The sequence below is a fragment of the Bactrocera neohumeralis genome, chromosome 4 (assembly GCF_024586455.1).
Source record: "Bactrocera neohumeralis isolate Rockhampton chromosome 4, APGP_CSIRO_Bneo_wtdbg2-racon-allhic-juicebox.fasta_v2, whole genome shotgun sequence".
Taxonomy (NCBI): domain Eukaryota; kingdom Metazoa; phylum Arthropoda; class Insecta; order Diptera; family Tephritidae; genus Bactrocera; species Bactrocera neohumeralis.
Genome location: NC_065921.1, coordinates 1,721,001 through 1,736,403, shown reverse-complemented (window position 1 = coordinate 1,736,403; position 15,403 = coordinate 1,721,001). Strand labels below are relative to the sequence as shown.

The window sequence follows — 15,403 nt, the reverse complement described above, 5'->3', positions numbered from 1 at the left end:
GTTCATCAATAGGAAACGTTTTTGTAATTGCTGCCATAATATTGGAACGTAACTTGCAGAATGTTGCCAATTATTTGGTGGCATCATTGGCTGTTGCTGATTTATTCGTTGCCTGTCTGGTGATGCCGTTGGGCGCCGTCTATGAGGTAAGCAAAAGGCTGCACAAATTAAAGAGAACAGTGAATAAGATATACTATAAAACTCAGAGGTGCGAGTAGTTCAGAGTCGCAGTATTGCATGGTACCACCAATATTCCCTAGTCACTATTTCAGCAGCCATTTGTTAGCAACTTACAGGATCTCTTAGCATAACAGATCAGTGTTATCAGAGGTCGCATGAAAATATTTAGTTTTCTCGATAATGCTTCCAAAATAAAGCGTAGCTAATAAGTTAGTATCTCAGTGATAAATATTGTGTCTTAATTTCTAAGCGCTCGCCAAGTAGCTTTCGGGTCCTCAAGCACATACAACTAAAGATTCTCAATTCGGCAATAGAAGTTCTTATAAAAGATTCTGGCTTTTATTTAGTGCCTAACTAAAATTAAAACCGGTCAGTACAGTTGCTCTCGAGGTTTGCCAACAAAAACAAAGCCTCTTTCGAAATATAAGAGACAAATTCCACAAAAAGTACGGCGAAAGTGGACGGCATGTCTTCTTTCTTCATTTCCCACATAAAGACGCTAATTTGCATTGGAAGCACTTTGCCGTCACTAAATTGATCCTGAAACTCTCCAGGCCGCACTTATTGACCGAGATTCCCGAAGTATTCTGCTTCTTTACAATTTATTCTTCAGCATTTTTCTTTTTCAACGCATAAAGTGGAGACGAGTCTACAGCGTGTGTACATATATATATTTTAATTGACTTCACAGCAATATCTACTCAGTAAAACCCATAGCATAATAGGACCCATAAAAGCCTGAAAACTTTTTGGAATCATCATCATCCCTGCGCTTTACCGTGTCCCCACTTATTATTTAAAGATTCATAAAGCAATAAAATATCCGTTATTTTGTTTTTGTTTTTGCTAGAACTCGTGTATAAATACATACAAACAGAATTGACTCGCGGATTTCACAAGCCAATATTATGACCTCCTTCCATGATGAACGCATGTCCTTAGGCTGTACCTTAAATGGCGCAACTCGTCGCATAAAGTTAAGCGCCCACAAACACATGTGTTTGTGTAAGTATGGCTGTATGGAGTATAAAGTTTATCGTAGAATAGCATGACTGACTGATGCTTAACGCACAAACTCTCATGCACCCAGCGGGGAAAGCGAACCTTTCCTTTTTAACGCTCTCGTTGTATATTTTTATCTCTGCACTTTCAATCCGCCGATAGATCAAATGGTATGTAAAGAGTTAATATTCTTCAACGGATCCGGTAAAAACTACAATATCCTATTTCTAATTTTTTAAGACTTTTTTGTTTTATGGAGATTCGAGCTTCCAGTTCATAATATTGAGAAAAGTCCCCCATGTCATGATATGTCAACAGAAAAACCATTGCTGCTCATACCTTTCTTCCTTCCGAATAAAACAATAAGAGGGCAGCTTTAAAGTGTCTGGTTTCTACAATGTTAAATACCAGAATTTAACTATTCATTGTGGTGAACTTCCAACGCAAGGTCACTACATTATTCTCGCGAATATCAATGAATTTATATGGCAAGTTCTCTTGAACCTAAACGTAGTAAGATTTTTTGAATATATTCATGGTGAACGGAACACGGTTATATACTCCTTTGATTAAACCTTCGCATTGGACTTTTTCATCCAGACCAATCCGGAGAGTTGGAAGATATCCCAAAAATTACTACTGGGTAACCATTTCGACTGAGTCGCACGTAAGTTAGCGAGCACTAAGACAGGATGATTTTACCGTTAGGTATATGCAATTTGTATTCCACGCTTGATCATCGCTTTTAAACATTTCTAACACTGTCACTATTTTCTCTCTTCCCAATTCCTTCGCGTGTTCACCGATTTGACGGCAAACATTACCATTTCGCAACAAAAATTTTGGCTGTGCAAAAACTACAACACATTCTGTGGAAATACGCTCGTACGAACGAACACTCACACACGCACGCGGACATGCGAAACTAAACGAAAACTTAATAAACGTGCTGGAAACTTTCTCTCCGAAAAGATAAGCCAAGGCTGGATACTTGGACCGGAGCTGTGCGACATCTGGACGTCGTGCGATGTGCTCTGCTGTACAGCTTCCATATTGCATTTAGTCGCCATCGCGCTCGATAGGTGAGTACCGAATGAAGTGCTGTAAGCTTTAATAGACAACTGTTCCACCATAAGATATACATATGTATGTGTGTATGCGTGAATGTATGTGTGTGATATAGAATATTTAGGTTTAAGCATCCACGGATGACACATATGTGGTTCCTGAGTTCTGAGTTGTGAGAATATGCTGAGGCGCAGCCATAAAACGCCTGACTCCGGGCATGCCAGTGTTCAAGGCGATTATTTGGCAATAAACGGTATATGGTGTGTACCGTTATTTAGGATGAATGACAGAGAAAAAGATAGCGTATCGGCGTGTCACGCCTCAGCCGCTACATACACATTGATTCCAGTGATAAGGCTCGCTTTACGTTGATTGAAAGCAAATAAATGAAATCGATATGTTGACCGTGTTGACCTCGGACGTCGGACGGCGGAAATACAAAGCGATTGCTCGTTCAAATAAGAAATGAATATTTAATAGTTGTTTTGCAAACAAAAAGCAAACATGCTCATATTATCTATGCACACAAGCAGCTCGCACGTATGTACATACATATATATATTTAAACTGGTTTTCTGCCACACTAAAGGCTCTTTCAAATTTACAGGGCCTTTAAACGCGCCTCCGATAAAATTTTCGGCTGTCACTCAAATCTCATTTCTCCAAATTTATTTGACTTTCGGTATTTAATCTTCTGTCAAACTCAAATCATGATTAATGAGCTGCTTTCACAGCTTTGATTGACTTCTCCGGCTTTTGCCGTTCACTTGCAGGACAGACGGCAAATAAAATAGAAGTCAGAAATCCATACAACAAAAAAAAAACTTAAAAAAAATTTTAGACAAATTAAATGTGTGCGAAATGTGCACTAAGCAATTAAGAGAAAACAAATGAAATAAGGAAAATAACAGAAATAACAAAAATAAAAACAACAAATCGATGAAGGCATGCATGCTCGTTTTCAGCAACTCTCATGGCTGAATTTGCCTGTCGCTTGGCGCCTAAATGCCCGAAAGGCAAGCAAGGTGCTGTCATACGAAGCTAATCAATCAAACAGGAATTTCACCAATCAGCGCTCTCTGTGGAATAAAACGGCAATTTGAAAGAAAACACACCCAAGTAAATTTATTTAACACATGTTGAAATCAAAAACTCGCCGAATAAATAGTGATAGTAAATAGTATACAGTGAACTCGAATGTTTATGTAAATAAGTTCTCTTGTAGTTAAAAAAATATAAAAAAAAAAACAAAGTTGACCGGCACAGAGTCAACTGCACAGAGTCGCCTACAAAGTTTCGAAGCTAACTAACAGTAAATACTCATGACTTGCTCTTCAATTCTGGAGCCAGCAACATTCTCTATAGTAAAAGTAGGCGCCACGAATACCAGATCGATTTAGTCTCGCCCAGCCAACGTCTTCAATTTCAAGTTTTTACTTCGGATTATTTATCTTTGCGTATGTACACATGTACATATATACTTACACACATATATATTCTGAAACCTATGAAAATGAAAAAGCAAGTTCACCTGTCGGACATACGTGTATTATATGTAAAGGTGCAATGAGCTATTATCTTAAGAACGCAAGCATCTGCGCATCTCTTTGCGTTCCTTCACGCTCTTACTCGGGCCACCACTCACCTGTTAACGAGTGTAAATAGATCTTCTCATTTGTTGTAGTTGTTGTTGCTTATGCTGTTATCAATTTTAAATCATTGATTTCCACTTTGGATATCACACACAAGCACTTGGTGTAGGCGTTTGAGCTTCTGCGTAAGCATATTTTGAACGACTGTAGTCCACATCATATATTCGTACGTTTTTTTGAAAAGTTTGGCAGATGTCATCAATCATATTACAAGCACGTCGCGTGGAAAAGATTTTGCTTCGATTGACAGTTGTTGTCACCGATTCAACCGAAGTGGCAATCACCCAAAGTTGCCACCTTGCTCACATGTTATGTGCGACATATAATGTACTTGCGACACATGCGTGAGTAATGTATTATTTGATCTTAACACGTGTTTCAATAAATGCCTGGAATATTCCTTTTATTTCCTAATAAAGCCGCTCCGAAACGTGAAGGCGTTTGTGTTTGGAATTATTGGTGTATACATAAGGCTTGCACTGTCTGAAGCTTTATATAAAAAACAAAGAAGAAAGTGATGTGATTTAAAAAAATTTTTAAGAAATAACGCTCCGGTCCTGTCAAGTAAGCTACAAAACAAAGGTCTGTGTTTTTTCTGGCTTATATAGGGTAACCGAAAAAGTATTTTCGTATTTCTAATCACACTTCAACTTATTTTTTTATATTTATGTATAATGAACTTTAATGAACCAAGTATGTTCTATTTTGATCGACCACTTTTAGCCATTTTTCCGCTATAGACATTAATCCAAAAGTGTAAAACTTGTCTGGTTTTTCATCGAAAAACTGCGGCAAGTGATTTTCATAAGCCAACTTTACTCCATTAAGGGAGTTCTGCATTGACCGAAACAAATGATAGTCCGATGATGCAGGGCTAAATGGTGGATGCATCAAAGCTTCCCAGCCAAGCTCTCCCAGTTTTTGCCGAGTCATCAAAGATGTGTGTAGTCTAGCGTTGCCCTAATGGAAGACGAAGCCCTTTTTGTTGATCAGTTCTTGCCGTTTTCTTCGATTACTTGTTTCAATCTCATTTGAAGATGAAGTTGTTGACAGTAAAATGTAGAATCATTCATTCAAACAGGCTGGAGCAGCTCATAGTGGATGGTTCCTTTCCGATAGCACCAAACACTCAGCATAACTCTTCGAGGTCAATCCTGACTTTGCGACCATTTGTTGAGCTTCAGCGAAAAACTGGACCATGTTATTTTTCGCACATTATTGTATTTGATCCACTTTTCGTTTCCTGTTACCATTCGCTGTAGAAATAGTTCGATTTCATTTCGTTTCAGCAAAGAATCGCCGATGCTAATTCGGTCCATTAAATTTTTCACAGACAATTCATGTGGTACCTAAACATCGAGTTTCTTTTTGTAGCCAGCCTTTTTTAAATGATTCAAAACCGTTTAATAATGAATGTTTAGTTTCTTAGCAATGTCATGGCTGCTTATGTGACGGTCCCGGTCAATCTTTTCCATAATTTCATCGACTTTTCAACGATAGGTTTACCAGAGAGAGGTGCATCTTTCACATCGAAATTTCCAGAATGGAAGCGAGCGAACCATTGTTGAGCTACACGAAATGATACGGCATTATCTCTGTAAACTTCACAAATTTCATTGGTGGCTTGCATGGCATTCTTCTCTTTTTTATACAAAAATTTTAAAATATAGCGAATTTTTTCATTATTTTCACTTTTTTTGAGCAGCTGTAACTTTTTTTCAACTTTCCCGAATTTAACTTTGGTTTTGGTTAACCTTTCCAACACTATATGGTGTGACACAATGTGATTGGAAACACTGGAGATATACGACTGCAACGACATCTATTGGCAAAATACGAAAATACTTTTTCGACTACCCAATATATGAATGGTAAATAAACTCTTACATTGATCTACCTCCAGCCTATTTACTCTTTCCAGACTATTTCGAAAAGCATTGAAATATCTTAACAATATCTTTCAACCCCGCACCTGTTGCGGAGTTCCATGTGCCGAACAAAATCATTTTCGCCACTTCGGTTGATCACACATATCCTTGCGTATTAAGGTGAGAATCTTAGGCCAATATAAAAGCTTAAATGTCGTACTAATAGTTTAAATAGATTACCAGGCCTTACACCAACCCCCAAATAATGGATTTACGGTCTTACGAATGTTTATGTAACTAACTTTACTTAACACTGCATCAAAAAATAGGTGCAATCGATATTCATATTTTCTTAACATTTTGCACTTTCAAATAATTCATACCCTAAATAGGTAATATTTAAGAAACGTAATAAAATGAGATATTTTCCATAGATTCCAAATCACAACTGCTGTTACTCGATTATAGACTAGTGCTTTAGACAATGAGTTAAAGGCAACCAGGCAATTAATAGCAAGCCGAATTAAAATTGTTGCAATTGTTGTTGTTTCTTCTCTTCATTTTTATTGCTGTTGTGCTGTCATTAGAAAAAAACACTTCCACGAATATACACATAAGCACTTAACTTGCAATTAGTCGGAATTTCGCCTGAAAGCATGCTGAAAATAAATGTTTATCTAAAATGGAAATTACGAAAAAAGCAAATGATAATCACTGTTTTGTGGCGAAATTCGTTTTCAACAACTTCCGTTAAAATAAATAAATATTACTAATAAATATGTATTCCAAAAAAAATTGCGACAAAAAATCCGTTACATGCAAAAACATATGTCAACTGACAGACATTTATTAGCCGAAGCATTTTGCTCGCTTTCTGAATTTGCGTTATTAATTTCAAATAATTTTATTCGCAGCAAATCGACAAAAAATTATTTCGCTGAAATGAAAAATAAATATTAATTAATTCTAAATTGGCGCTTGGTGGACTTGATGGTTCTGGTGGCAACTATTCTGCATGAATATTTGCACACAAGTGTACACACGCATCTAACGCAAAACCGCGAAATGTACCTGGTGCAACCGCAGAACTCCACGCCGAAACTCCACTTGGCAACGAGACCCACGTAGTTTCCGAAAAATATGCCCATGGAAATAAATTAAAATTAAAATTGATTTTCTCGTGGATATTAATAAAGTGAACGTGGAATTTTCGTTGTGGCCAACAAAATTGGTTAGATATGTGGCCGACGAACAAAATTGCCAACAAAGAAATAAATATTAATAAACAAACAAAGCTGCGGTCATAGGCGGCGAGCGTTCGTTGCATGCCACATTTTCGGATAAAATAATAACTGTAAAACCGATTGCTATGAGCATATACGAGTTTTGGTTATACAGTACAGGGTACCCCAAAAGGTCGATTACGGGATAAAAGTAAATAATTTTCATTTTTTCAGGTGAAACGATTGCGGCTGCATTTGAAGATTACTGATCCCTATGCGATAAACTAAAAGCCACTCGAGATACACCGACAAGGGTCTGAACATTTTTCGCTTGCCATGAGAAGCTTTTCAAGTCGGTGTAAGTTTTTATCTAGCAATACAACGGATCATATCTCACGGTACTGGCGACTAGATTAAATTGTTTTATGTCAGAATCACAGTTTTGGAAATTGTTATTCTTTCTTTTCTTCTTTACAAGAAATCCAGAGCAAATCTGGGTCTTGGGAAGATAGATATTATGCAATATAACTGTTAGAATGCATGTGCAACACCAATTGAACATGCCTTGCCACAAGATGCAGAGGCAACTGACGAATTCTTTTGCTTTCTCCAACTACCACACATGCGCGTTACTTTTGCAGCACCCTGTATCAGTTTGTTGTGTATAAGGTGGCGATGTGCCACAACATTTTTTCCAATCTACTTTCTGCCACACTTATTTTCGATTACACGGACAATATGCCGGTGCCGCGGTGTGCTCCACCGCATACAGACGCTTATCTATACCGAGTCTACCTTTATTTTGCAAGCGTACACACGCACCTGAAACCGCTCTAGAATGGAAATTACAACAACAGCAATGATTTAAAGTACAAACACATAGGAGGGGAAATAACAACGAAATTTACACAAAAACTTGCCACCAAATTAAGTGATTTGTATCTAACCAGATGCCGGTGGTTGTAGGCCACAGAAATCGCCATCCGCAATGCGGCGAAAGTAGGAGTGTGTGTAAAGTATACGTCATGGCTTCCGCCGCATTGGAATTCAGTGCGTCACGCGCCGCTGCACAATACGCAACGCGCTCGGATATGTGCGTGTGTGCTGGTGCGTGTTTCGAGCGCTTAAATATTTGCATTGCAATGATTGTGTTGTTGTTGTTCTTGCTTCACTACTATTTGTTTTATAATTGTTGCAAATAAGCCTCGCGGGACACATTACTGAAAAATGCACAGCTTTTGCGGTTCATTGGTTCACCCGCCGGTATAGTTTAGACAATGACACATGGAGGCACACCACATAGCTACATAACTGTAAGTACAGAGGCAGGCACATGCTGTTTAGATTAGCAAATACGAGATTTATTTCGACGTGTTTTATTTGCAGTTTGGCTTGCCTGGTCGCGGTGGTCTCGCCTCATATTGTGTTGCCAAACCATTTGGGTCTAAGTGAAATTGAAATCGCAATGAATTATAGAACACACCTGATGCGATGTATGCGGCGCGCTGTGGAAAATAATTTTTCCATGAAGCCGCTGGTGGGAGAAATTAAACTGCTTTCATTGAGCAGGAATTTTTCATTCTAATTTTTATTTCGTTTTTCTTTTCCTTTTAAAAAATTTAAAAATCTTAAACTTATCTAATTAAATGTATGTGTATATGTCTTTGCTTGTACATACATATATAATACTATAGTTTCATAAGGCATGGGGTTGTTTTCAATTGTGCAACTCGATGCATGTTTTTTTATTTTTTATTTTTTTATAGTAGGAGGATCCGCTACATCAAACCTACTCCCATGTCATGTCTCCCGTACGGGACCACTGGACAAAGTATTACTTCATGAGAGAGAAGAAGATATTTAAGTCTCCTCTGTTGTACGACTAACTGAGGCCTAACTGACGCCTAATCTGTTATAAATGTCTCAATTTCGGGATAATTAGAGCTGCCTCTTCGCCCACAACTTTCCATTTTACAGAGAACTCGCACATATTTAAGTGACTCAAATCTTCCACCGTCAGACTACCTCCAAGTGTGGTTTTCAGCTCTTCCCTTGTAATTGAAAACCGAGGGCGATGATAGAGTACGTGTTTAGAGTCTTCTAAGCACTGCCAAACCATATGGACTAAAATCTTCACGATATTTTTATAAGTAGCTTCTAAGTCACCCATGGTAACTAAATATTTGGGTTTGGTGGAAATCCAGTTCCCCATGTTGTCTAGCTATCCACAAATATATGTCCGCAATCAGTCTATGGGTCCACCGTCTTTTGAATGAAATTTGCCACCGTTGCTACCACATTGTGATGCTTTTGGTTCTCTCCTCTCTTTTTGCTGCGATAGACGCCTTTGATGAGTTATATATGTATTCGCGCGAACTCGTCTCCCTGGATGTCTATCAGCGTCATTTGATATGGTTCGGAAAGCACTTAACACGCGTGTAGCAGAAATCTGCCTGTATCCATATTGAAGCCGCATACAGTATTTGTTATACTCTTTACCTTAGCTATTAAAAATGGTCGGCTGGCACCCACACAGCTTTCATTTGCCATCATTCTAGATTTTATTTGCTTTACATCTCATATTTTCCTAGAGCTCCTTGAATTTGAGTCTTGAGTTCACTGTTACACTAAGGAACTGTGGCTGTGAAGTAATCTCGCTTTCTCCTTTGATGAGCGTTATCTTTCTTCAATTTTCCTGGAACTTATGAGCAAGACTTCTGTTTTCTGCTCAGCCAACTACTCTAGACTCATAGTAGCAAACCATCGGCCACTGCTACCAATATGAGATCATCTGCGTATGCGACTGTTTTCACATTATTTGATTGCAGTAATCTTAGCACTCCGTCGTACATCAGGTTCCATAGCAGTGTGCCTAACACCGAGCCTTGTGGTACTCCACTCAAGACAGTATAGCTCTGAGTGCCATAGTCCTTGTCGAGTAACAATCTCCTATTTTGAAAGTAACTCACTATAACAATTATTAGATAATGAAGAGCGCGTATTTCGTGTAGAGCTTTTATTATATTTGCCCATTTTTTCCCACTTATTGCACACTTTGCAGTATCAACTACTTCTCTTGGGGCGTCAATAGTGGACCTCTTTTTTATAAAGCCGTATTGTCTCTCTGATAATCCGCCGGATTTTTAGTTTGCTAACTCAAAGCGGTTTCTTACAACGCTTTCGTACACCAAGCTCTCCATGAATGTGGAATCGGAATTCGCACGATCAGGCATGTCCAAAGAGACCTGCGACGAGTCGAGCAAAAACGCGTTTCATACCCAAAATATCCATCAAAATCATTCTAACGAAGACGTGAGAGATGTCGAGCTCTCTTGTCATCCCTTTTCTGTTAGTGTAAATAGTAAACTCTCCATTTGATATCGTTTACTTAGACGCTTGGACTCTTTTGCTCAACGACGAGTTGGTTTAGAGCAATAGTTTTATATTCCTCCAGGGCATCCAATTCTACAAAGCAAACAGATTTGTAAAATATATAAATAAAAATAAACAAATTGTTTAATCAACTACTTCTTAGTTCCATTCAATTTAGTTCGTTAAAATTACGAAAAAAAACAAATTTATTTAAACTTTTTATACGAAAGTATATATTTGAAGTTCGCCGCAATTTCGAGCATTAACTCGTGCAACAGAAGAAAGCGGTTTTATTTTTGTTTGCCTTCATTTTTTCAGGTGTGTAATTAAAAAATGTGCATGTTGGCAATGAACAAATTAAATGTCGTTTATCAGCCAGGCAGCTTCCGCTGGATATTTCTCTATTGACGCTGTCATTCGCAAGCATCAATTTTTCATTAAACTTTTCGTTACATTAATGCAATTTGTTGTTATTTCCACTTTGTTGCTGCTGTTGTTTAAACGTAATTACGCTTAAAAAATGAATTAATTAAATTCGCATCTCCAGTGTCTAAAGGTCCTTAATGCCCGAGTTGGGCATGCGGTTCGGGGGATGGCAGTGGACTGGAATGCATGGCAAAACTGTGGCTGGAAGAGTACAAAAACCCGTTACTGCAGTTGCTATAAATACAAAGCTGTGTTACATTTGTTTACTACACTAAACATAGCACTTACGGTGAGATATAAGGAGCTCTCTGTGTACTTCAAAGTTCCGACAAAAAACGTTGAACGCTTACCCAAAATACGAGTATACGTGGGTTAGGAGCACATCGCAATTTCTGGATTTGAATTGATTGAAAGTAGTATATTAGACTTCTTCTCTTATAATGTTCATGATTTCTACGGTTGCACACTCTTCAATCCAGCAACTGGTTCCATTGTTACAAGAACCTTTCGTTGGACAGTTTGGGTGGTTTAATCACCACAAGGCTCTGATTTTCAGCATACATAAATCTTATATTCGGTATTTCAACATTTTATGAACCCAAGTGTATTCCTAAAACACTCCCACACGCCATCAACTCCTTCCATAATGCAACCCTGGTAAATATTTTCAGTCATCAATTAAATCTTCACACAAACTTATGTACATATATAGAAATATTTAAACACGTACATAAAACTAATGGAGTACAAGATGTAGAATTCCTCAACAACAACACTTGCAAACATTCCCACACCAGCGACAACATAGTTGGCGCAACAGTCAATAGTCAACTGGCATACACACATACATGAACATGCTTGCATACCTTGGGACAACAGCAGGAAGCAACTGGTGAGATGACTGGCTAACCGGCCACGAGCGTACTTACAGTTTGACGAGTGTGTTGTGAAGACGGCAACAAGGCGACTCACGGTCACGAAGCGCACAGCCGGGGCAGGCTGCGCACGGACGCCAGCAAAGCTTGTAAACTATGAAAGAAATATTGTCCATTTAACACATTGACAGTGAAATAAAGATTAATGGTCCCGCCGCACTATAACGAACGGACGCAACGGCAAATGACGAGCGGCCAGGAAATCAAACGACTACATGTACATGCCAATGTTTGTGAAGACGCTTCTGCAACACAATGACGTCAAAAGCAAATCGTCACGAAGTAGACTCATCCCACCACGTTTTTGGTTTAGTGAAAAGTAACGAGCCAGCTTCTCGGACCCAATTAGAATGCATGAGAAGGTGGACTGCAACTGCTTTGGGTAGAAAAAGGGATATGCTAGGGCAAGTCGATGTCGAGTTTAGCTCTATTACACTTCTACAGTGGAGGTAATTTGAACCAATCTTTAGAAAGTGATGTTATAGATGACATTTCGAAAACAAGGGGCCGATAATAAACTGTGAATTAAATATTATAATGGAAGTTTTCGAAGATGATTTGTTGTATTGAAACTATCTTGAAGGAGTTATTATTTCTCTAGGTGTAGAAGACAGTCACTAATTCCTTGCACGATTACAAAGCTATTGACGATTTACATACATTTCCCATTTGTTGCGCAAAATGACGTCATTCCAACAAGGTCACTGAGGAGCAGTCTCACTATTACTAACACAGTACACTGTGAGTAATCAAGTCTAAGGCCCATTGTACGTGGCAACAGCGGAGGCCCCGCTGACAAGCAGCAACAATGTGCGACACACGAATTAAGTATTTGTTGAGTCGGCACAATACGAATTTTAGCTTTGGGTCAGCGGTGACATTAGTATTTCCGGCTCAGAGCAGCTTGTTTTCTGTTACCTTTCCTCTCATGCTTCTGGGAGTACCAGCGGAACTGCCTTTGACTCACAACTTCGGCATGCGACATTTCCGCTTTCGCTTCGAATTCAATGTTAACAGTTGGTTGAATTTTATTTTCTCCATTTAATCAAGTACGAGTGTTGCCGGCATGTGCCTGTAGATTTGTATGTGTGTGGGACCATTTAATTTATTAGTCTTAAAATATCTGCAGCTCTGCAGCTACCTTGCTCAGGCACTTTCACTTAATTGCTAAAAAATTAGTGACACGGAAATATTCGAATGTTCTACGATTACAACTGCAACAACCACGCTCACTTACATTAACGCTGAAGTGAGGAAACTCGTGTTGCACAATCCCTCTGCCGCGCACTGTCTGCAAAACATGGCGGCGCTCTACTCCAGCGACCATTAAGCATTATTACCGTTAGTGTTATTAGTGTCGCCAGTGTTTCTACGAGAATTAAGTGAATTACTCGTGCTGTTTATCATTCCTAACGATCGATATGTAGTGCTGGCAGCCGCCTCGCTAACTGCAGGTTCTTTTGTCGTTGCACATACATTTCCTTGTGCCAAATTTCGGCCCGGAAAATGAAAAGCGTTCAGCGCTTGTAAATTTCGCCAATCGATGATTGCAAAATATGAGTCGAAATCATTTCACCACCACATTTTTGCCAGCCGTTCGCTCACATTTTCGACAATTTGCATAATTTAAGACGGCTCTCCATCTGTAGTAAATTATCTAGACATAACTGGCATCTAATTTTATTGCATTAGCATTCGGTGCCTCAATTTTAATTTGCTGAGACGGCGGCAATTAGCACCAAAGCGGTGTGATGGAAAGTGGAGTGATTTCATGCGGTCTTATGGCAGGGTTCTTAATTCAATGTGACATAAAACTATTTTAAAGGACAAATTTGTTGGATTTATAGTTAGAGAATATTTTAAGGTTGCACGTAATGATATTTGCTTCACAAGAAATTACTTTTATATAAGGTCTACGCACAAGAACGACGTGATCTTAAAAAGAAAAAACACTAAAATTTCTTAAAAAAGCCTAACTTTAGACGCAATGTGTCTATGTTTAGACGTACAGCAAAAGGCGTTGCACCGTCTGGTTGGAAATAGAAATCGTCCACGTCGATTTCATCAAATTCCGGGAGAAAAAGGGTCGGCCAACATCGTGTTATAAGACTCACTATTCCTGCCTCATTTCGAAGGAAATTAAACCCGTTGATGTCGCCATACCACCATAAAACACCAAACGGTCAATTTTTGGGGATTCAACGAAGCCATTCAGCCAGAAATGAGCTTCTTCTGAAACGACCGTATTTTGCGCGGAAACCTTTTTATATATTTCTACAGTTACACATAAATAATAATGATCTATTTCTTATTCTTTCAAACCAATTTTCACATGCATTGCCTTGATCCATTTTTGTCACGAATCACACCCATTTTATTGTTGTGAAAACAAAACAAATTGTTAAACTAATTTCTGCAGAAATAAGAGCAAGATATTTTGCACACAAGTGAAAGTTATCACTTTTAGAATACAGCTATTTGGCTCATACTTCTCTTAATCGTGTGTAAAAACAAACACTTCATTGAATTATCCATTTCTTGTGGACCTTAGAAGGAGAGAGAATCTCCCATATAAATGACTCTAAAACCGCTTCTTATCCACATTGATGGCCCTTCATTTCTTTCTACATATTCAACCTAATCCAACTTTTTCCCTTGCTCGGCCTCTGTATTTCATTAGTGATTTGCGGAGTTCTCAGAGCAACTCTGAATATTAAATTCTATTTCCCCAACGTAACATTAACAATCCTAAACGCAAACTCGCGGGCTTATTAATGCGTACAATAACACTAATTGCCACTATAACAGCAAAAATAACGGCATTTAACTGCTGTTGTGATATTTGATTTCCTCACTCACACGAACCAACTCTCGCACCCAAGCGCTTGACGTCACATGGAAAGTTTTTGTTTAGTGTCTTGGGTGCATTAACTGATAAGGAAGTAAATTGTCTTATTTCCCATACTTAAAATTTTATTTCTTATCCCCCTCCATTTATAGCTTTATTGTTGCTATTTGGCAGAGCATTATTTTTACACTTTATTGAGTTGGGACCGAGAGGAATTGTCGTGGAGATATTTCAGCTCGGCAGTCGAATTGACACTCCATGCTCTACTTTCGAACAATGCACGGGCTCACACACACACACACACACACACACACACACTAGGGCTGTAATAAAACGTTCGGAAGAGCCAGCCAAAAAGGTTTGAAATGAAATTCCATCAATTTCGATTGTGGGTCCTCATTGTTGTTGTACTTGAGCAAGTCTGTCGTTTGTGTGTTTGTGTGTTTGTGTATTTGTGCGTTTATCATTGAAGTGGAAATAAAGTGTTGCTGATATGTGTCTGTGTGTGCATGTGTCTACTCAATGTATTAGTGTGTATCACGGAGTGCATGTGTGTGTGCGTGCTTTGGAAATGGCTTAGTGAAATCAAATGTGAAAAGGATATTAAGTGTAAACTTAAGTAAGTTTTATACTTTTCAGTAAACGCACACGAGCGTAGTCTCTACAGAATTCACATACACGCACACACATACAGGCATACCAAGACAGAAATATACGAAATTTAGTTGGGAAATCGCAAATAAGTGCATTAGTTTTTCCTCTTGGAGCATTCACTACCGCACTCAATTATAGACGCCTAGGAATGTGCATGTGTATGTGTGTGCGTTTC

The 15,403-nt window shown here is 38.6% G+C and overlaps 1 protein-coding gene across 3 annotated transcripts in view; it reads left to right on the top strand.

The window, feature by feature from the left end:
- LOC126755020 (5-hydroxytryptamine receptor 2A) overlaps positions 1-15,403 on the top strand; it is a 138,219-nt gene that overhangs the window by 73,131 nt on the left and 49,685 nt on the right. For all 3 annotated transcript variants that reach the window (XM_050467279.1, XM_050467278.1, XM_050467280.1), the window contains 2 exons: positions 13-146; positions 2,155-2,264. In XM_050467279.1, coding sequence (XP_050323236.1) covers positions 13-146; positions 2,155-2,264 — 244 coding nt within the window. The remainder of the gene's footprint in view (positions 1-12; positions 147-2,154; positions 2,265-15,403) is intronic.